We start from the raw sequence: 23660 nt of genomic DNA on the forward strand, positions 1-23660 counted from the left end.
AAACTTCTGGAATGCTATACGGCGCGCGTGGACATGTTTCCTTTCGTATTGCGCCAGCGAATAAAGTGGAGAGGGGAGCAATGCACATTGTTAGGCGCCCTCCGGAGTTCTTTTCTCCAATAGTACAGAACTCTCCACTGCGGGCGCTGGCGAAATTGCTTTCGCACCGCCCCGGGTTTCCGAATGGGCGGCGAGTTTTGTGACAACACGGAATAACTAGCGGCCTGAAGTTGTGTCCATCACCGACGGAGAATGTTCAAGAAGTTGTTCGGAAACATTTCGTAGTGATATTTTTTCCTTTGTTCGCCATGAAATGCTACCCTCGTGTAATGCTTTGATTGGGGCATTTCAGAATAGCTATCAATAAACAAAATGCTGCAGCATTGCCCTCTCTCACTGCTAGTGTGAAGCGGTGCGTAATCTGCTGAGACGATGTAATCTTTCGTTAGGATTTTAGATCTATGGAAATATTGTAGTTGGTTAAATGAAAGTCAGCATCGAATAGCATATAACAATATTTGGCGCCGCTAACGCATACATAGTGCATAAGAAGTAAAAAACACAACAGATTGGCACTTGCGTAATTTAATGTACATGTGACGATATTTACATGCAACCCATTCAGAAAAATCTGAGTTATGATCTAACATTTGTATCCACTATGTTTCACAATTTTTTTTATATGGAAGCACTCTATGAATATAAAAAGGGACCATAAAAATTGGAAGCGTCTCATCTACGTCGCACCAAAGTGCAAGAGGAAACTGTAAATATCCAAACACCTTCGAGGTAAATATTGTTCTAGCACGTCTTAGTACACGTCGCATTTCAGTTCAGGATTCATTGGAGAGCCCAGGGGACAGTCGAAGGCAACCGAAAATCGGTCGAAGTTCATGAGGGCCAGGTTTGTCCTAAAAAAAAGAAAAAGGCAAAAATTAGGCACCACAAAGCATGTGTGTTAATACAGTTTGTGTTAACAACTCCGCCGCGCTTTAACCGCTCCTTGTTATTCTCAACATCAACTTCAGGAAAGCAAGAACTAGCCATTTTTATAGGCTCAAACCGCGCATCTAAACCGTCGCTAAAATATTCTTGAACTTAAAGGGGTCGTGAAATGTTTTCCAAAAATTCCCTTCATTTTCCCTTCATTCTATACTATACCTTGGTTCGGTTCATCGTCTGGGTTGATTGAATAGCAAAAAAAACTAAATTTCGGTTCCCAGCGCGCGTCCCCCTCAACTCACAGCAAACGTCATTTTAAGAAGCCAATCAGAGGCTTCTGTCGTCAACACAACATGGCGGCTTAGCGAGGCCTGTTTAGCCATGGTTGACCAAGGTTACAGCACGCATATTGAGTCGAATGTGGCATCACCTTCTGCTCAGAACAGAGTCTGCTAGCTGTCAAGCTGACACATGTGCGAAAACTTGGCCGGCGCGCCGCACCAGTCGCCGCTTGCGAACTGCCGCCTACTGCAAGCAGGGACACGGAGCGGCAAGCACCTTTGCGCCGCTAGACTCATGCCCGGCCCACATCCGGTGTAACACTTTGCCACCGCACACCAGCGCCTGCGCGCTGCTTGGCTACTGAAGAATCGCACCAGAAGAGACAAAATAGCGATGTTATCAGAAAGACTGCCGGCTGTACTCAGGCGGCGACAAAGCATGCCTGCCCACGTAGCGCGCTTTCGGCAACGGCGCTGGACGCGGGCGCGCCGGGCGACGAACTGCACTGCCCTCTGGCTGCCCTGGTCGTCGCTAGGCCTGTTTCGCATCGAAGCCTCGGTGGACAGCGCTTCGGAAGTAGTATGGGTTATAATAAAATGCCTGCTTTTGGCATCGCTTTACTGTCAACAGCATCGTCTCACAACAAAAAATATGGTCATTGTAGCGGTGCGCTCGGCAGCGGAGCTATAGACAGCGGACGCCAGGCGCGCAAGCTGGACCGCAACGGCCGGGCAGCGGCAGCTGAGCGGCGGTTGTGGCAAGAAATTTACTCGTATTACAGTTGCTGCTTCTACCAGCAACTCGGCATTGTTCAACAATCCTCAAAAATAATCTATTTTCCACACTTCTTGCTCCCACAGTTTTTTATTTACGTGAAGAAAAATCTTTAGTTCATTTTTATGACGCCAGCAGACGGGATCCAGGTTTGCCGGCCAGCCTGCAGACTCGCTGTATTTCACATTCGCACCAGAAAAGACAAAACAGCCATGCTATCAGAAAGGCTGCCTGTTATATTCGAGCAGTGGCAACATGCCGAGCTTTCGGCAACGACGCCGCCTGCGGACGCGCCGGGCGATGAACTGCGAGGCTTGCCGGCGGCCCTGGTCGTCGCTAAGCCTACCTGGTTTTGCGTCGATACTATCGATACCGCAGCTGAGGGAGCTTCGGAACTGGTCAGCGCTGTAAAAGGTACTACTCTCGTCACCCCTTTAACTGTGAACCTGTCCCGTAATAAAATAAAGATATGCTCGATTTCCGCGACGCCAGCTATACGAGCGGCGACCAGGCAGTAAATAAAGCGGTCATGGGATGAAATTTGCATGTATCGCCGAATTAAATACTGCCAGCAACTCGGCATCAGCCAACGATCCTCAAAAATGATTCATTTTTGGCATTCATCTATTCCAGTGCTTGTTATGCGCGTGAACAAATAATACTAGCGTGTTTTTGTGACGCCGGCGGCCGGCATCCAGGCTGACAGGCAGGCCCCGAGAAACGCGCCCCACGTCATTATGACGCTGGCGCTCTGCGCGCTCGCATTGTGCCCCTTGTCAGTGCGACGCGCCGCGTGCGGCCTGTCATTGACATCGGTTGGGCGCAGGCGGCGAGCTGCTGTCAGTCGTTGTTACGCCGCTCGCAACGGCACGTAGCGCGCCCGGCAAGTAGCAGTCATGCCGAGAGCCCGCGACACCTCCGCCTGCGGGAGCCCCGACCGTGAACCTCCGAACCCGGTTGTGGACTCGAGTCTTCATCTCTATCGCAAGGGTGGTGGTGGTGGTGAAAAACTTTTATTCAAAGAGAGCTTGAGGGCTAAAAAACCCTGCTGCATGGTCGGTATCCTTAGTCCGGGACACCACACGACGAGGCCCCGTCTCGCGCTCGCTTGACCAGAGCCCTTTGGGACTCCAGCGTGGAGCAGTTGAGGAGGACAGTCTCCCATGCCTCTCGGGTGGGGGTGGGGGAAGGGGGAAGGTGAGGATTCTGAGTACATGCCCACACCATGTGAAAGATATCGCAGATCTCTCCACAGTGTGGGCAGCGCCCATCTGTGTTCGGATCGAAGTGTTTTGCTATGGCAGGACAGAGAAGGGTTCCTGTCTGCAGGCGCCGCAGAGTTCGCTCCTCCGCCTTACTCAGCCCCTTGGCAGGTGCCGGGTAGAGACGGTGGCTGTCGCAATAATGATTTAGGATTCCGCGGAACCGCAGAAGCGGTTTATGAGCTTCTGAGCCAGGAGAGCTAGGATGAGGAGCCCGGTGTGTGAGCGCTCGGGCGGCCGCATCAGCGGCCTCATTGCCTCGTAGACCCTGGTGGCCAGGAGCCCAGATCACTTTTGTGTGAGTTGGATCGGCGAGAGCGCGTCTTAAAATTTGCGAGGCAAGAGGTGAGATTTCGCCTACAAGATAATGTTCACAGGCCCGGCGAGAGTCTGTGATAACCGTTTTCGATTTTGGATCGGCGGCAGCGAGAGCTATTGCGACTTCCTCCGCTCGTGTTGAATATCGCAAGGGGTGGGTTGACTCGCAGCCCCATCTGCAAATTAGGCCTAACCCTCTCCACGCTTCTGGAATATATTTTTCTGCAGCAAAGAACAGAAGCGCGGAGCCGATGCGCGCCGCGTATCGAGTCGCGTATCGTATCGAGTTCATGTAAACAGAGAGTCGTCGAGATGGGCTGACCTTGCTCAGCTCGATTCTCTGACTCAAACCACCGCTGTCAAGGAACACCACCTAGATAGGTTCACGTAAGCAAGGCTATGTCGAGCCGCTGATACTGAAGCCAAGGAGGATGGAGAAGCAGAACCGAAAGCGAAACTGCTCCCAGCTCAGTGATTGATGTATGGCCACGCGCTGCATTTTAACAGAGTGCAATTACGCGTGCAAATAATTGGAAAACCTTGTTTCACTTTCTGAATTTCTCATAAAGCTATTATTTTAGGGCAAACGAAAGTTGAAGATATCTGTACGTTTCTGAAGATCTTAAAATGACGTAGTCGAGTAGTGCATGTGCCAGCCGACGGCGGCGCATGGTCGTTTCATGAGCACAAAAAGGCAGCGATTTCGAATGGGCTTTATTCAGCATGTCTAATGTTTATGGAAGCAGTAAAAATTAAAACCGGGCAGCTTCATTTTCTTTTCACAACCCCTTTAAGTAAGCGAGATAGAAGCAGCCAATATGCATATTTTTGATGCAAAAATTCGGAGGACACTAAAGTATGCATAAGTGGCGGAATGCGAAAGCATGTGTTTTTGAGAAAGGAAAGGACGCAATATACAGGTCTCGACAACTCGGTGGACAATTTCACCACTCCTTAAAGCATTCATTTGAAGGTGCATATGTCATTTGTCTGAACCCCTGTCGCAAGCTAGCCTCCAACATGACTAAAACTTGCAAGCTATACGCGTACAGAAATGCTGACACCAACCACAATGCTGTAGACGAACGGTTTCTGAAAATTTTAGTGAATCTATTCGGGAATACTGTTCCACATTGAGATTAACCAGTGATGACGTCACTTTGATTTCGTCTGCACGTGTTATATCTATTGCTTAAGCAAGCGTCGTCGCTTCAGCGGACGCGGTTTTGAGCAGCGCGTCTTTTTCCATCATTCTTCGTCTCTACTGTCCGCTCGTGGCAGCGATTTTGACTCAGCTCGGGTGTGGTGCAGCGCGCGTCTCCCCGTGGCGCCATCTAGTGGCAGGTGATTGTCATGGAGACGGAGATATACCCAGACTTGTCGTGTTCTGCTCTGGTCACTTGATCTTGGCGTGATGTCAGTGTCATCATCACATGATGGGACCAGGACCAATTAGGGACTTATTAGTAATGCTTAATTCATGTATCATTATTGATGGTTAATTAGTAATCGTTAATTAATGATAGTTAAGTAGGATGCTTAATGATGTGGACACTTTTCATGCAATGTGCGGACATACTCTGCGGACGCCACGCATGAGCCAAGAAATGCTTTCGCATTGATAATATAAAACCGGTACATGGTAAATTTTACGATATCTTACAAAAAGTGAACTTCATCTTCTAGAGTTCACACAAGAAAGCTCCATGCAGTTCTCACTTGTGCTATGCCATCCGCATTGCAGTTTGTTTTATTTTTTGTCTACAGCCGAATTCTTGGGGAAGAGACGAAGCAATTTTTAATTGGTTTTATTATTACATAACTTTATCTTTAATGATTTCCGAATTTGTGTACTACAGCTGAGATTTATTCCTGGTCTTCGTTTTTAGAACATAATTTTTGAAAGCCACGACAAAAACTGCCCAAAGCGTAGTGCTGCAATGCTTTTGCGCCCGCACGTTTCAAAATACGTTGGATAAAAATCATGATATCCAACGATTTCATCGCTCTCATAATTTCAATGCCCTCCGATGCGGTAGTATGAATAGAACGAGGAAATTTATTGATAAAAAAAGATTGCTACAGCACCATGCAATTTAACAAATTTTTATGGCCTGTGAATGTCTAAGATTAATGAAACTGTTCAATACAAATTAATGAAATCAATACAAAAAAGAAAAATTCCTTCATCAACTGCCGACGCACAAAAAACCAACACAAGAAGCTCCTTCTGTTTTGTCATTATGAGTAGCTTTTGCGCGAATTCATCCTTCAGCAGGACTGCAAGATTTGTGGTAGCTTTGATCTTGCCTTCATATTTTTGTTGCAAAGTCCTTTCCTATAACTACGTCAACAGTTCATGTATTTCTGGGCGAAATTTAAAATGAGGTATTCTGACACTTTGTATCACAAGTGAAGGCGTGGAATTGTGTTTTTGCGATTGTTGGTGGCGAAAGCTTACAAGAGCAATCGATATATATATATATATATATATATATATATGTATATATATATATATATATATATCAAAAATTATTTCTTTGCAGCTGATTGATTAATATAAGGCTGGTCCTCCAGCCCAAACGTCGTGAATTATATCTTATGCTTTTTTTTCAATTTCTGGTGACTATATATATATATATATATATATATTAGCGCCTTTCCGGTGGATAGTTAACGCCCAAGAAGAAACAGCAAGAGTTCCAGCCACAAAAAACTAGATAAATGATAACTGGAATGAGGATTCTGGTCCTTTCAAGAACTGCTGGTGAGAGGATATGAGAAGAGTAAGGGGACCGGTACCTGTGATGATTCGGCACACCCGTGGTAGGGTGGAGATCATAGTAGAATGCCCTGCGGCGTACCTTCTCGCACATGGTCTGGAAAGATTCAAAAATGGCGCATTGGTGATTGAGACTGAATAGGCACGTCGGTCATATAGCGAGAGGCATTTCTAAGCAACAAAGCGTCAGTCGTGATCAAAAGTTGGGAGCAATAAGAAAAGGAAATAACTGTAATAAAGTTTACTAAAAGGGTGACATAACAGAGGTGTTAGAAAAATGAAGCAAATAAAATATTTCGCCGGGGCTGTATTTCTCTTTAGCGCATCCAACTTCTTCACCACAATCCTGGCCCGCACCAAAGAAATCTTTTGTATCAACAACTGCGCGTTCTGGTAAAGAACACCTCTAGTCGTTGGACAGTACGCGTCTGAATTCAGTGAACGTTAATGGTGGCAGTGCTTTAGTATCGAGTCCGAGTGATTTGGCCTACAATACGGTTAAGACAAACGATATTTTTTAAACTGCTGCTTATTTCGTTTGTAAGACTTTCTTTCTCTACCGTACTATGAAAAAAAGGTTTCATTGCAACTACTTCTTTTTTCGTTTGCTAATGCATCCCAAGTTCCTCCATGGCATGCATTTTTCGTCTTCAATGTGTTCAGCAAAATTTCTTTAATCCAAGAGATTTTAAAAATGTCTACAATTTCCACCGTTCTGTGCTGAGGTGGAGCTTCAAGTTCAATTTGAAGTGTGTCACTTAATAAGAACAAAGACATTAATCCAGTTATCTGTCTCCAAGTTGCTTATTCTTCTGAGAGCTTCTAAGCACTTTCTTAAGAATACTGGTGTCGCAAATCGTCTTTGTTACAGACTACTTACGCATGCCTTTTTTACCCCAAAAGCTTTGTAATGCCTTTGAAGCGCGTTTCCAAATTAGGCGCTTTATAAACAATCTGGAGTTTCTGCTTAAGTGTCTACTCGGCGTAGAAAGGCTGCACGTTTGGCAGTGATGCAGAGGATCTCGCAGGGCAGATACGAGGGAAGGCCATATCCTACCTACAATTTTGTTTCTTTAAGCCTAATATGAGCGAATCGCACCAGTTTATTTTTGTGTTAAAAGCGCAGATGTCAAACACGGTAAGAGATTCAGCTCGCAATTGGCATCGTTCATTCAGAGGCAACAAGCCATGTTTTAAAGCTAAATTTTCTCCATTATAATCTGAAACTTTCCGAAGGAGGCTTACCATAGCGTATGCGATGAAAAATATCTGATCTTGGTTGTACATTTCCATTCCAGGAACAACAACCATCTTGTAGTATTCCTCGTACTTCGTCATATATACACGGTAAGCCTGAAACATAAATATTCCTCTATTACAACTTATTTAAAAAAAATTTAAAACCGCTGTCGTGGCATAAAAAAATTCAGGGGAGGGGGGCACTTTGTTGCCCTAAAGTGCGGTGAAGCGAAAGCCTTTAGCGCCGTGTTGCTGTTTGTGTCACTGATGTGTGGTTAAGATGTTAATTAAGTACACAATTGTTTGTTAATCTTAAATGCTTGAAGCACTGGAGGGCGTTTGGGAGGCATTCGTTTGATTTGACGCCTTCCTGCAAACACTCTCCAGCGTCCTAGACAAGGAGACCTAAGTATGCGTTGGCAGGAAGTAGCGTGGCCATTAGCACGCTCAGCTGCGGAACAGAAGGATGGTGTTCGAATCCTATCGTGCACAAAGATTTCTTTTCTGGTCTAACTAGAAAAAACGTGACACCTCTGCTGGCAACCTTCTGTCGACAATGATGAGGCATTAAAGGCTTTCGCCTTAAAATCCAAGAAAGTGCTCATCGCTACCATCAAGCCGATAACTGGCCTGGCGATAACTAGGCCTTTTTATGCACTCAATGAAAAACTTGCGAGGCAAAAATTTCGCGCTTACGAACGGCGGCAAACGAAGCCTGAAGTATATTCGCACTAAAACGCGCGCAACCAATGTAAACCGACTCAGTTTTACGTAATTTTCGTAAGCTTAAATGCTACCCAGTTTCCAAATTTTCTGGTTCAGCAGCAGTATTATATATACGGAGCCACCCAAGAGCGATATAGTACATATAGCACATAAGAAGGCTGCTGGCCTTGGCGTTTTTTAAAGAAAACTGAAGCTTCATAACTTGCTTGACCGAAATGCAGAGAGTGCAGCAGGAGGAAAACATTTTTGATAGATGCGGGGGGATGACTGTTCGAGAAAATAAAACTGCAGCTCAAAAGACACAACGGACGTTTGCGGGGATTTCAAGGCTAGGATTAGCGTTCAGCCTAGTGTTTGGGCTAAGGTGACATCAGCAGTGCGAAAACTCGCGCACAGTACTAAAGGACTCACAATCAAAGCACTGTGTACGGTCAGAATTAAAATGTGGCGGTTACTTCAAGGAAAACCTACTACGACAAAGCGCTGTACGTTGTTTATATTTGTGTCGAAAGCCCCCAAAGTACATGAGAATATCTGGCTCTCTTACTCCTGTAGGATTCACACAAAAAGGAGGTTTATTAAGCGCTTACAATTCTTTTTTGGCTACGTGTAAAAAACGAAATGAAGATATTAGTTGACCTTCCCCTATTTGACATGCCCGAAACACCTGACCACAAACCTGTACGAGAATTAACAAGGAAGAGGGCTGCGGTAGAAAAGACGGGCTACGTCACAAGCGGTCCTCGTATTTGTGTTGGATTCGCTTGCAAATTACAGTGTTTTCACCTTTCAATCTGTGCCTACGAAGTACGACGTCAGCCAATAGCGTTCTAGTGCGCCTTGCCCACTTGCAGTGCGTGTCGCGAATGAACAGACGCAAGCAATGCCAGTGATCATGAAAGGCACCGAAAGTTCTAGAATAGCAGTACTGGTTTACCGGCCTGCAGCTCAAAATATGCCGACCGCATTGTGACATTGGGGGACGTTGTGAAAAAACCGTGGACGCAGCATATCGGTCAAAAGGCACGATGGTTTACATAGAAAGCTCTGTAGAAATTTCACCACCTAAAATCATTCCGGGCCCTACATTAGATAGCTGGAGCTGCGATTTCTCTACCATATTTTTCTAGAATTATGGCTTAAACAGGTAGAATCACAAACTATATTTCACTAATTGAACGGCAGGACTCCTACGTAACTTGATTTTCGAATAGAACAAAAAAAATATACTACATTTCCGTCAGATGCAGCAACTAGTATTACTAAATCGGCCCGCAGTTGCACGAAGAACAGCGCAGGCAATGCAGTATGGTGAAAATGGAATAGAGTTGATGTTGAAATCAAGAAAAAGAACAGCACTAACTGAAAATCAAGTACCAATTAATGAAATCCTAGCTAGACTCAGGTGTGTTGTGGCCAGACATCTGATGGGGAGGACGAATATTTGGTGGTCTTGTAGGATTGCAGAGGGCACACCCGGGGAGGGGGACACAGCCGTTGCCAGCATATAACCGAGGGAAACGCAATTAGTGAATTCATTCCAGTCGGGATGGATGCAGCAGGCCACAGCTTAACTCTAACTGGCAAAGAATAGCGGAGGCCTTTCGATCCACCGAACATTACTACACATTACCGTAGCGATGACCAACAAAATGACCAAAAGTTCTGATTTCGCAGATTGCGATGGCTTTGAGATGTCTTGGAGGCTAGTCGCTAACCTACTGCCGCTCGTGAAATGCAGAACAGCCGTGGTCAATTGGGCTGGGAGATGGATAACCCTAACCTTTTGTAGATACACATCAACTGACTAACAATAACTTCTGGTGGTTTATATTGCGCTATCATTTTGAACCACAAATAGTTCGAAATAACTATGAAATTCAGACAGTTGGGTTCTCCCAAGTCATTATAAAATTACTGTAAAACACGAAAAAGATGTCATATGTGTCCTTAACCTACACTAATTCATGTTTTATTCTTGATTTATCCTTTTTTTCAGCGTGAAAGTATTTTGCCGTCTATTTTTATTTTGCGCCTTTTAAGTTTTAGGGGCGTTGAGAAAACTACCGATACTTTGTGCTTCAGTAAAACCCATTGCGGGACAAGTTGGTGCATGGTTTGTAGAAAGAATGAAGCGCCAGACAGGCCAGCACAGAGGAGAAGACGATGAGACAGGCGCTACTTTGTGCTTGTTCGCCCCTCTTTTCAGGTTATGGGAAAGTCGATGAACATATGGAACCTCTGTCGGTGTCACTTCATTCTCCTTTTCTGGTATTTTCATCCACTCTTTCACTTTCTGCAGCAATGTCTCAGTGGTCGACACAGTAACATGCTGAGGATACCCTGCTTTTATTAGCTTGTTAATCTGCCCAAAGAAATTCTGTCAAACCATGAATGCAGAATGCCTTTAGTCCGCAGTCAAGCGATGTGTTTGTTATTGCTCTCTTTGCTGTTTTCGACTAAGCAGAATCGTAACGAAGTAGTTCCTTTTTTCAACGTGGGTTATACATCCAGCAGGCATGTTTCGTTTCAATTGTCAGGATAAAATTTAAAAACCGCAGACTTGTGGACAGGCAGCTCATGGGTGAAAACTTGGCTTTTTCAATGCGGTCTAAAGATGTTTAAAACAAGTTCCGCCTTGTCCAGGTAAGTAAAAGCTGGTTTATCTTTTGGGAGCACCTGGCAGTCGTCGACATATCTAACAATTCTAAGAAAACGTTCATCGTTACAGGTATCATTCATGCCATGATCCATGGAAGCGAGCAAGATGTTAGATAGAACAGATGCCACAAATGAACCTATGCCGATGCCTTGTCGCATGGTTCGTCGCTTAGGTCTAAATATGTTTTTAACATCTTTATACAGCATGGGAAAAGCCTAGTTTTCGCCCATCAGCTTCCTGTCGACAACAGTCAACGGCTTTTTGACGTTAACCTGACAGTTGAAGCGAAACATGCCTGCCGGATGTATAACCCACGGTCCAAAAAGGAACTATTACAGTGCGATTCTGATCACTCAGAAACAGCAAGGAAAGGAATAGCAAAGCTACCCCTTGATTCGGCACTAATGAAGTCCTGCATTGATATGATTGAACATAGTTTAAGTTCAATCATATGAATAACAACTAGGAGTAGCAGCATATGTTCATCGCATGTGCGATAATCTTAAAAAAAAGTGGCAAACAACCACAAAGCACCGGTTGCTTTTTCAGGCCTTTTAAATCTAGCAAAATTATGCCCCCCCCCCCCCCAATAGACGAAAATGAGAAAAGTGTTGAATCCGGGAAGCGCCATGCCAATCCGTATGGGATGTGTACTGGTGGAGCTGTGCATGAAATGTCTTTTATGCGGCAAGGTATACGTTGGAGAAACAAGCAAATGTGTTTATGATAGGGCACGGCAGCACAAATTGTCGCTACTAGACGATGCCAATGTACACAAATTGTCACTACTGGACGATGCCAATCTACGTCGGTGAAAACACTGGAACAATTGTAAATGTAAACAACATTGATATCTGCTGTCTTGCCCCCTTTATGTGTTGTGCCAAAATAATTCAGCCTTGCAAACATGCACCAACTCCGCGGGCCCGCTTGCGGTTACTGCGTCAGGGCTATTTGTTCTACTGAGATATGGGGATTAGTGCAGTGTCCTGTAATGCAGCTTACTGTGTAATAAATCCATGTAGTCTGAAATAATTGCGCCTTCCTTCCTTCGGAGGGAGAGCGCAGGCGCTCGGCGAACTCTGGCCGCGCCCTAAACTTGTTTTGGCACGAACCCGCGTTATGTGCGTGAAGAGCCACCTAATTCACACCGTCAGTGGTGGCAACACTAGAAACTTAATGCATATATTGTTTAATTAACTACGAAACTGTGGGACAGCTGATCTTTACGGCGAAGCAGCAAACGCTCGCATTGGCCGTCGCTCACAAACGGCACTTAAATTTTGTCAAGGTCTACGAAATCTGGATCGGCATTTCCCAAGACGTTGCTGCATTAGCTGCCCGTCTAGTTGTGTCAAGTTTAATTAATCACTTCAATAATATCACGAAGCAATCATATTCAATTATTATTTCTTCTCGTACCCCTTATGTAATACTCCCAATGTGGGGTCCTTAAAGTAGTGAAGTGTGTAGAACGAAGTCCCAGTGGCCCGGCTGAGTGCCATTTACCATCACCATACATTATGGCGATGGTGAATTCTATGCAATGGATAGCAGATCGCGCGATGCGACTGTGGTGCAGTTACCGCAACATAAGTGCAAGGAGCTAAGGTGACGATTTTATTATAACTGCCGCGGTGTTAGGTGCCTACTTTTCGGTTCAGGCGTTGCACTCGAAGGCTCCCTGCTCTGTGTTACTTGGCCGCTATGCTTTTCGATAGGTTCTTATCTTCCTGCTGAGATCCTCCAAAAAAGAGCAAAACACTGAGGCAGCATATGAGTATCGAGCGTTAGTAATATCGAAAGAACATCGCGTCATCAGCCATCTTGACTATATCCGGTGCAAATTTTTTGTTATATCCGGATATCTAATTTTTTTTCATGCCAACTTATACAGCGCAAGAAGACAAATCGTTTTACCGCACTTCGGAAGTCCTATGTCAATTAGTTTGGACGTAATAGACGGTTGAAGGTTTAACAACTCACGGCTTGTGGAATCAAAGGCCATCGATGCGAATACGCCTGATAAAATAGCGCATTGATTCGACTAGTAATCTTATGCTCCGTAACTCGCTGAATCGTTTGATACCACTCCGAACATTCTAGGCCAGTTAGGTGGTCAACAATCTGTGTACCAATGATACCACCCAGTGGTCCCACTTGAATGGCCTTGTGTTTCATACTAACGCGACCTTGAGTAATGCTGGTATCGCTGGTCAATGCTGGTAATGCTAATAATAATAGTAATATGCAATTTCGCTTTTCTTTGTTTATCCATTCGCTTGTTCTGAGTTCACATTATGGTTTTCGCGAACATCCAGAAATAGCAACAACCGCTGAATGATATGGAGAGAACAAGCATTTATGAGGTCCTTTGCTGGCGGAAGAAAATACGATGCCAGCCAAATCTTCGTATCATGTGTGGTCTCAGAAAAATGGTCTATTTTCTTCTTTCTCGCGAAAAAGAGTTCTTAGCGCTAAATTTTTGGAGCTCCTTGCCGAATAAAACCATGCATGTATTCACGCGTACCATTTTTTGTTTCGTATTTACACATCGCGCTCCATCAAGTTTTAGGACGAACCACTCAGCTCGTAAAGTACAATCCAAGTTAAGAACCCTAGCGGCTTATTACAGTCTCGTATTAAAGTGCATGGTACGTAGCTACTAAGCAGGAAAGGTTGATTTAAGCAGAGTTGACAACGCCAAGTCATAGAGGTAAACAAAGATAAAAAAATTTCGTTTATATGGTTTGGTGAGGAAAGAAGTCCATGGTTTATAAAATAGAAAACGCTGTAACGTTAAACAGGAACTAGCTTGTTTCGTGCATAAGATACCTCTTTCTTCTAGCAGTTTCAACGTTGGTCGGACTTGCCGCTGCTTGTGGGCCTGTTTAAACTAGCATAAGGATTCTTTATCTTCAGAAGCGTGTTAGCTTTTAACTAAATACTGCGAAAAACTCTATCAGCCGCTGTTCCACGAAAGCACTGTACTCGGCGAGTTACACGATCAGCGCGCGCGGGATGTTTTAAAAGGTTTTTTTCAAAGCAAGCGGTGGTATATGTTTCGTTATCAATCCCTCTTTCTCAAGTTGTATATCATGCATTCGTGTCAATAAACCATTACATTGAAGTGAGCGCTTGTGTTGTCTGCGTCTTTTTTGTCCTTGCTCGTGCGCGCTCGTAAGTGGTCTGCAATGAAACACAAACTCGCCCATCAGTCAGTACTGTTGAGCTTGTATTGCTTTGAATGAAAAAGGTCTTGCGCTGTTTTTGAGAGCGGGAAAGCAGTATACCTAGTCCCGATGAATATGTGGTTTTTCTTGCCAGTTTTTTTGTTAGTGAATTGGGGGAGACAGCTGTTTTGTACCCAGCTTTATTGCGCTCTCTGATGCTGTGTATTTGGTACCTTCGCGAACAAAAAAAGCAAAAAAGCACTGCTTGCGAGAGAAGAGCTCGTGTTTTCTACACTTTTCTTCCAGCCGTTCCCGCCTGCTTGAGCTTTCGTGTAATAATTATTGAGAAAAATGAAGTGAATACTATAAAACAAAACTCACCTTGAAAGATTCTTTTATCGCTGCGTTGTCAGCGACAAGTAAGTCTTGGTTAATGGAGCCGTTGATCTGCAAGTGTCAAGTGATAGCGTTTAAGTGGCATGTGTTTACGAAAACAGATGGATATGGGTTCTAATGTGGAGTCCGCTTTTCGGTACTGCACATTACTAAACAAGAAAAAAATAACCACAGGACGCACTACGTGATTATCTTTCGTTCTTCAAAGATAAGAAGGATGATCCCGCTCTCTCATAGTCGCTCTAATGAAATGCTCTTTGCAGAGGCTGCCATCACCAAGACGAGCTGGAAAGCATACATATTTCGCCTAAAAATCGGCTGCCACGCAAACTGTATCCTGGTTAGTGAAACGAACATTACGACTGTTTAAGAAATATATTACTCCACCCCCTCTCTTATGCCTCGACAGCTGCAACGGAAGAACTTGGCTTCTTTAATTCATCAAAATGATTATTGGTTATTTTTAAAATTAGAACAGGATACGTGCACGCTTTTGCCCTCTTGAGTGCCAGCAAGCCGCTGAAGCTATTATGACGTACGCCTTGTATTTAAGAGAACGTGTTGCTCGGCTAGTTGGTTTTGGTCCATTATGAATTATTTAGGTCGCAAAGACGAGACGAAGGTGGAAAAATACAAGACCAGGCACCAATTCCAACTCATTTATTACATCTAGGAAACGTACAACGCCAAAACGCTTATCTAGAACACGTTCTGGGCGTGTTTCGGGCTGAACCTGGGATATCTAGCGATAGCATTTGATTAGAAAATGCCTGGACGTAAGCATGCGCAGTTAAATTGATAGAATTTCATCGTCATTTTTTTGCCTCTATGACCGCAGCGGCTTTGGGAGCTGCGGAACACAAAGTTCGGTTTTTATAGACATGCGTTTTGCCTTCTGTACAAATATAGGTTTTTGTCGCTCATGCGCCGACTAGGCACGAAATATCAAGATGGGTATGATAAAGCGCGCTCCAAGAACTTCTTTTCAGTGGTATACAGCACGACCGAAGTCTCGCTTATGGACAGGTTGCCCTAAATAATTCAGAATGAGCCTTGTATTTACCTAAGAAGTTGACCAAATGCAACTTACAACCTATATATGTGCCATGTGCGCCGCCAGTGACGCTCTATTTGAGCATTTTCAATGGACGGTTGAATAGCAAGTGGAGATGGTGTCAGAGCACGCACCTCTTCGCCCGTGAAAGGGTTGGTGAACCATTCCACCTGCTTCTTGAAGCAGACCGATTCGGCGCCGTACTGGCGACGAGTCATGCCGCTCCACCAGTCGTCCAGGATTCCTTTGTGATTGTACATGGAGCCTGAGATTAAGGAAACAGGTTAACTGCCGCTGAGATATGCATGCCGACTTGGGTACCTAAAAGTATCCGTGGGCGGTGTTAAAGATACGAAAAAGAAATGCTTTACACAGCATGAATACACGTAGAGACCCTCTAAGCCATTGAGAGCTTCTTTCCTAATGACGGTGAACACAGAAAACTGCAGCTTTTGGAAGTTAGTCGCATCTGTACCTTGCTCATGGGCTATTGGCAATGCAATGATGCCAGAAAGAAAACGGGGAAGAGGCAAACTACTATAGCTGCGCGTCGATTATTTGCATATGGCCTTACAACATGTTGCGTGTGTTTAAAATCGCTAGTAAGCGAGTGGAAGTATAATGATGCACTTGCAAAGCCTGCAATCAACGTAAAGCGCTTGGGAACCAGTAAAGTTCCAGAAAGGTCCACTTAAAGTTGGTTTTAGGAAAGACATTTGAAAGCAGTGAGGCGAGACACGTTGAGTTAGTGTATCAAGCTGGCAGTTTAAGCCATCAAACGAAACCATCTGACAGCTAGAGGTCAACGGTAAGCGTGATTGACACAACATGGGGCAGGGGCATGTGAACTCCACAGGTTTTGGAAGCCTGTTAAGTGAGTCGGTGGACATTTGCTAAATTTTTTTGTGCGGCGCAATAGTTACGTTTCCGGTAGGAAATTAAGAGATCGCTTTTTTATTGATACTTTATTGCTTTTCAGGATAGGAAAATGACTGGGCTGAAGAACCTACCGTAAGCGCTAAAGCCTAGAGTGAGGTAGTAGGCTATCACAGTCCCAAGGGCGCCAAAATTGATGGATCTTGAGAGAAAACGAGAAGTTGAAATTTGCGATTAGTTCGGTTATAGTATCTCACGCAGCTACAACAAGAAATTCATGCCAAAGCGGACATATCACACTTCTGCATGGACATAAACTAGGTAGGCGCTTTCAACAATGCCGCCAGCTCATCCTTGAATAAACTGTAAACTTCGATCCAACAGCACAAAAACCGACGATTCAATAAAGTCAATTTCCTGTTTTAACGAATAGCTGCCGGCGTGTATGCTTATTACATCGAAGTAATGAAGTTGACTTTGATCTTTTAGAAATTGCAGTGTTCACACACAATGGTTGGTAAGCTTGGATGCGGAGCTCTGTGTTTGATAAACAAGGTCATTGGCCCTTCAGTACTTGATGTCCTCTGAAAGGTTACGCCAAACGTTAAAGCTGGGGGAAGCCTCCTACCTATAATTGTGCATAAGTGATGGCCCAAGAGTCCCAGCGAAAAAAATATCCAGACGAACTGCGAAAAGTTTCATCTGTTGAATTTGGTAAAGGGAACTCACGGGCTAGCCTCAAGCCAGAAGAAAGGCGGATGCACGACACCCAGGGGTAGAACTGCAATAAAAAAAATATTATGTACGTATAAATTCTTTTATTTTTCTTCAAATTTCATGCACGAAGATTCCACGTGATCCTTTGCGGTTTTGTTTCGTATTGTGCCATTTTTAATTGCTAGCATTGCGCGCTGTGTACTGCAAGAATGCTGTTTATACCGTTGTTTCCCAGCCTGGTGACCCGGTTCCGTGCCGCGGAATTCAAAAGGCGGTTTGATCAGGCTGCTAGTTTTGGTTTTATGGTAAGTGATCAGCATGTTAGTGAGGTGGATTACCAAGAGCAGCGACATCATCAGGAAACTTCAGCACTTCGACTTGCCAGCCATCAAAACTCCCGCCCGTGCTACTGAGTTCCAGTGCTACCTCTGTGACCACCTAAACCGCAACCTCATGCGCATGTCCCCGTGAGAGGCCAGCTGGTCTACACATATGTCGCACTTGTGGTTAGCTGCAAGGTGCTAACCCTTTAAGTGGACTTTTCGTTTTCGTGTTTGAAAGTGACGAGAAATGACGCTCCCCTTTTTGCAACTTTAATACCTTAGATTTAATTAAACTGCATGCGAATGTCACAAGTAATCGTTCTGGTGTCAGTGCTGCTAAATTGAACTTTACGTGTGGTTTGGTTTGTTTTTTGGTGGTCCTTTTTCTATCCAGGAGCCCTTGCAATGTACTGTCGCGGCGAAAGGGGCAACGGGGGCTGCGCTAACTTATGAATTCGCGCGACAAAAAAAAAATTCCCTTCATGCCTGCGAGGGACACAAACATGCGGCAGGTGCATATATTTGCCTACAAGCTTTATTTTAAAGGCAATTCCTGGAGTCACAAAAGAAGGCTGTAGGCGTGTGGTGACTGTTGAAGAATATTAGGGAGAGAGGAACTACAACTGCCTTAGGTTAAACAGCCCCCTGCCCGAGCATCACAAAACAAGTGCTGCATTAGTAGTGTGACATTACTCGCTGCAGTGTTTCCGAAGTATATGGAGAAACTGCTGCACTAACATACACCAGACAAAGTCAGTGCTGCTTTACCTGAGCAGACAATGATGAGATGACAACAATTTTTTAGGCTAGTGCTACGAATAGTGGTCATTTTCTTTTCAAGGGAGTGCGTAAAATTGGTTTTTCTTACCCATATATAATGGCTATTGCACCGTCGTGAATTAAACGAAAATAAATTCTTAGTGCGTGTATATATCCTTGCATGCAGTAGGTACGTATTCTCATTTCATGGAACATCAAAATCCATCCCTTTCGCCTAGCACGGTGTCTCAGTCTCATTTTGTGTTTTCTTCCTTTCCACAAAAGCCCCGGACAGTAGTTAACAGTTAAACACATTTATTACCTCTCCCAATCCGTTTTAGGTAGCTCCTTTGTCTCAAGGTACAAGTTTAAGTGCCAATTGAGAGTGATGTGCGCCTTCTCATGCAACACAACTTCTTCGCTTACGACCTTCCATTGCTTACAACAGTTTTCCTAGATCTAAACGTTTGTTCGATATACTGGTGTGTTTCGGCAGAGAAGAGGAGACTTATGACTAAAGTCTTACGCATGTAGTTTCCGAGGTACTGATATATGGGGTCCGCTTGTGGTTGTGCCTCGATCCACCTGCATATGGAAAAAATTTATGAAACCAAGCACTAAGAGTGCAATAACGGCGTCCGCTCTTCTAATGTGAAGAGGGCGCTACTGAGGCGCAAAGCTATTGCTTCACTGTTTACAGCAGTGCTAGAGCAGCAGGCGTATTTGTGACACTACCAGTGACGATCGAAACACCGTTGTTCATGCCAGGGCTTACGTGAAAGTGTGAACGTAACGTGACAACCAATGCTATGCAATAAGGAGATGGAATAAAAAGCACTTTATTAAAGAATCACGTATTATACGATCAAAATATCCGCGACATGGAGAAGTAGAGCACGCTGGTCATCCAGTTCGTCCAACCTTAGATACGCTGCTTCATGGACAAGTGCCGGTACTGATGTGCATGTAAGGAAATGTGTAGCGTTGGTGTTGAGGAAAAAGGAGTGGCCTCAGAAAGGGATCGGTGGATGCCCGCGGCGTTGTTAGGACCATCGCTCTATTTGTTGCTGTCCCTGCGCCCCGATGTGGCGATCGCCTTGTTAACCCCCGTCAGGTGTATCTGCAAGAAGAGCACAAGGCGAGGCTGGCGGACGCTACGCGCGGAGACGCGAGTAGGGTCGCACGGTTTGCTAGTTGCCCTCCACGGAGCTGCTTCGTGCCAAAGGCGCCGAGTGGTGGGAGCCGTCGCCCTGTAGAAGCTGCCATAGGCCAACCGCCCCTCATCCTGATATAGGAGAGATCGTCTAGGTTGGAAGGTTGGCAGAGCCTTTTAAGGGCGAACACCGCCGGACGAGACGGGTCCAGACGCTCTCTCTTGACTGGGAGCAATTAAGCGTTACGTACGGTCAGCAAGGACGCTGCTAGCGGGCTCGGCGACGGCTCCGATGCCCGAGGACATTGTATGTCAACAGCTGTCGGGAAACGGGCTGGCGTAACGAAAGCGCAGCCGGACAAAAGGGATGCCGCCGGACAGAAATAGCAGGGTTGGTGCCACATCCCGGATTTCGGCGGGCGGCTGTGAACAGTCATCGTGAAGACCAGTAGCGCAGGAACGCAGTCAGCCATTCCGTGCGGTGGCGGCTCGTTTCAGGCCGATAATGCCCTAATGGTGGGAGCCGCCACGGTCACGAGTCTTCAGGAAGCTGGCGACAAGTGGGAGCGTTTTTGATGTCTTTTCATGTGTTTTTCTTTTTATTTTGTAGCAGAAAGATTTTGTATAATACTGTGGGAGTATTGAACATGGCACGTAACCTATAGTGGGCATATCATTTTTAGGTCCATTCCTGGAATGCCAATTTTATCAAAGCAATTTTGATGTTCTTTTCGCACTGCGTATTTCAGGGAGAGGGCTTTGAATATTGAAAAAATTGGAAGGTGTGCCATGTAGTTTGTAAACCAGTCACGTGTTTAGGTTGTTGCGATTGGGTGAGGCTAATTGTGGACCAGGTCCTAGGTCTTTAAAACCAAGTTGAGGAGCCTGAAAAATCGTTCTGACCTAGATTCACGTCCCTTGCGTCCTCGGCGATGCCAAGGAAGGAAGACTTTTCCTTAGCCAGATCCATGTTCTTGTGCTCGCTGCTTAATCTGCTGTAAATATGTAAATTTCTGTATAAAGCATCACTTTACCTTCCCTCAAGTCAAGTGTTGCCTGATGTCGTCTGTTGAACCGCCATGGACGGTGGGGTACGTTTGGTGGAACCCGAAGAACGAACCTCGATTCTTAATTGCGTCCTTGATAGGCTGCACTAGAACCTAACGCTACAATGCGGATCTGCAAAAATTGTTCTGTTCGATTTACTCCGAACTAAGACGGTTATGCATAATTACAAGACAAAGACAACTGTACAGAGCTTATAGAACATGAAAAACCAACTCGTTCAGTAGTTCACGGTTCAGCAGTTCACTTGGGCATCCAGCAAATTACTAGCGACCACATAGCAATAATTATGGGAAAACCAAGTGTTCAGTAAAGCAGAAGTATATCTCATAATATTGGTTCACAAGTAGTGTTTTTGCGCTGAACAAACCTAATATTTAGTCACTACGAACAATGCCGACAGATTTGCCCTACTAATTCTGAAGCGAAAACTTTGAGGAACAACTGATTGTGTACCGTTGAAACCGTTTATCTTCAGTTAATGCAACGTTGTTTCGCAAGCACGGAGACGCACTTATGACGTTTTCAGGAACAAAGAAACCTAGGTTGAATGGATTTGGTCTCTGAAAACATGTGTTGCGCTAACCGTTGGCGATGTGTGCATATTAGGAGAAATGGACTTCAGCATGTTCATAAGCCCACTCCAGTAGGCCACATTCAATTCAATTCAATTCAATGTTTATTTTCCAACTCTAGGTTGGGGGGCACCTCAGCGAAAAAGCAGTTTCTCACTGCTTGAGAGTGCCGAGGGCCCTCGCATACATCAGCAGGCGACAGTTTTAGCAGGAAGCTGCTTTACATGGAACATATTACAGGCATAAACACAAGCATAAACACAGGTGTAAACACAGGTGTAAACACAGGTATAAACACAGGTATAAACACAGGTATAAACACAGGTATAAACACAGTTATAAACACAGTTATAAACGCAGTTATAAACGCAGTTATAAACGCAGTTATAAACGCAGGTATAAACGCAGGTATAAACGCAGGTATAGACGCAGGTATAGACGCAGGTATAGACGCAGGTATAGACGCAGGTATAAACGCAGGTATAAACGCAGGTATAAAGAATAGATATGTGGTTACCAAAATAACAGTGCAACATGATGGTATTACCAGAGGGATACAATCAAAGCATCAAAAGGATTGTTTCAACGTTTCATGAAATATTCGCGAACTTGTCTCCGAGTAAAAGTAGTGAAATCAGCACGCAGTTTTTCATGTTTATTCAGCACAAAGGGAACCTGGTATGTAAGTGATTGAAGTAAGTATCCCGTGCGACGATGTGGTAGAAACCACATATCTGAAGCACGGGTTCGGGGATCACTTCTTTGACTAGTTAAGCAAGAAGAAGCGGTTAAAAATGCTTTAAAATCTTCACTTGAAAAGAACAACGAGTAGACTAAGCGGAATTCAAAGACAGTCATCACATTGATAATGCCAAAATCTGCAAATAACTGGCCGGTTGCATGTAGTCGTGGGAGATTGCCAATGTAGCGCAAAACTTTCTTTTGCAAACGATGAAGAATGCACAGATTCTTAAGGCTCGTTGTAGCCCACACAAGTGTACAGTAATTAATTCTAGAAGCAAAAAGAGCGTGGTAAACTTGGAGTCTGGCTTTCACTGGTAAGAGATGCCGGCATCGTGATACTGCACCTGCTGCTGCTGATAGGTGTTTTGATAATGATTCGATATGACTAGTCCATGTCATATCAGCGGAGAAGGTTACACCCAATATTTAAGTTTATCAACTAATGTTATCACTTCAGGACCAAGTACAAGAGGGTGGTTTATATCCACATGTTTGTTTCTGGCTTTGAACAGTACACCTTTAGTTTTAGTTGTATTAATTTTTAGTCCATTAAGATTTGACCAATCCCAAATTTTCAGCAATTCAGATTGAGCTTCCGCTAGAACTGCACTAATATGTTTGCCAGAAACAAACATGCTCATATCATCAGCATAAAGCACAAATGATGCAGTATTTCTATTTTCAACAGCGTCATTAATATATACATTGAACAAAAACGGCCCCAGAACACTACCTTGAGGTACGCCGGAGGTAACTGTTTGAAAAGACGAGCAGATATTGTCAATAGAAACACACTGTTGCCGGTCACATAAGTAAGATTCAAGCAACGAATGACATACACCACGTAAGCCATATGCAAACAGTTTGTGTAATAATATTTGATGATTTAGACGGTCAAAAGCTTTGCTATAGTCAATAAATATGCCGAGTGTAAGGTAGTTGTTGTCAATGTTGTTAATTATAAGTTCTTTCATTGTAAGTAAAGCCGTTTCAGTACACCTGCCTTTCCGGAAACCGTGCTGGCAGTCGGTTAGTAAGCTATGCTTCAAGAAAAAGATGTTAATACGTGCAAATATTAGTTTTTCTAGTCCTTTTGAAAATACAGGAAGTATAGATATCGGTCGATAGTTATTAATATCATTCTTTTCGCCCCCCTTATGTATAACGGATACTCTTGCTTTCTTCATAGCGATTGGAAAACAGCCTGATTCAAGCACTAAGTTAAATATATACGATAAATAGGGTGCGATGATATCAATAACGTATTTAACCGGCTTTATTTGCAAGTCGTCAGCATCTTTGGCATTACTGTTATGTAAGTTCAGAAATGTGGAACAAATTTCTGCCTCATCGGTTGGCTGAAGAAAAAGAGTGTCACTGCAGCGAGATGGAAAGGTGAAATCTGCTTTCAGGCTATCTTGTGTATTTGTCAAGTTGACAAAATGAGTATTAAAGTGTTCCGCTAAGTCAACACCGGAGAGGTTTGTATTGCTTAGAAATTCTGCCGCTGAAAACCTTGGATTTCGGCGCTTCAACACCATGTTTATAACATTCCATGCCTTATGAGGACGACTCTTTAACGTATTTGTAAAAAGGTTATTATAATACAATTTCTTCGCTTTCCTTAGCTCCGCATTTAACTTATTTCTGCATTTCTTGAATTTTAAGAAAGCAGATGGCTCTCTGGTGTCCAGGAATTTTTTGAAAAGTTTGTTTTTCTTCTTTATCATTTTCAGATGGTCGGGCCCAACCCAAGGCTTTCTTATACTTCCATTCGATTTCACTCGTCTATATGGAAAGCAGGTGTCATAGTAACGGCGAAAAATAGAGAGGAATGC

The 23660-nt window shown here is 44.2% G+C and overlaps 1 protein-coding gene across 2 annotated transcripts in view; it reads right to left on the reverse strand.

Moving 5' to 3' along the window:
* Positions 1-569: 569 nt before the first annotated feature.
* Positions 570-23660, reverse strand: part of LOC149325458 (neprilysin-1-like) — a 77121-nt gene continuing 54030 nt past the window's right edge. Inside the window, exons 16-23 of one of the 2 annotated variants that reach the window (XM_089562918.1) lie at positions 18812-18870; positions 17216-17267; positions 16621-16688; positions 15745-15875; positions 14542-14607; positions 7606-7713; positions 6381-6457; positions 570-911 (exon numbers count right to left, since the gene is read on the reverse strand). In XM_089562918.1, coding sequence (XP_089419044.1) covers positions 812-911; positions 6381-6457; positions 7606-7713; positions 14542-14607; positions 15745-15875; positions 16621-16688; positions 17216-17267; positions 18812-18870 — 661 coding nt within the window. In that variant the 3' untranslated portion in view covers positions 570-811. Of the gene's footprint in view, positions 912-6380; positions 6458-7605; positions 7714-14541; positions 14608-15744; positions 15876-16620; positions 16689-17215; positions 17268-18811; positions 18871-23660 lie in introns of those variants that run through there. The other variant, XM_089562919.1, reaches the window with a different exon arrangement.

The sequence above is a fragment of the Amblyomma mixtum genome, chromosome 10 (genome assembly GCF_055824585.1).
Source record: "Amblyomma mixtum isolate Tamu chromosome 10, ASM5582458v1, whole genome shotgun sequence".
Taxonomy (NCBI): Eukaryota; Metazoa; Arthropoda; class Arachnida; order Ixodida; family Ixodidae; genus Amblyomma; species Amblyomma mixtum.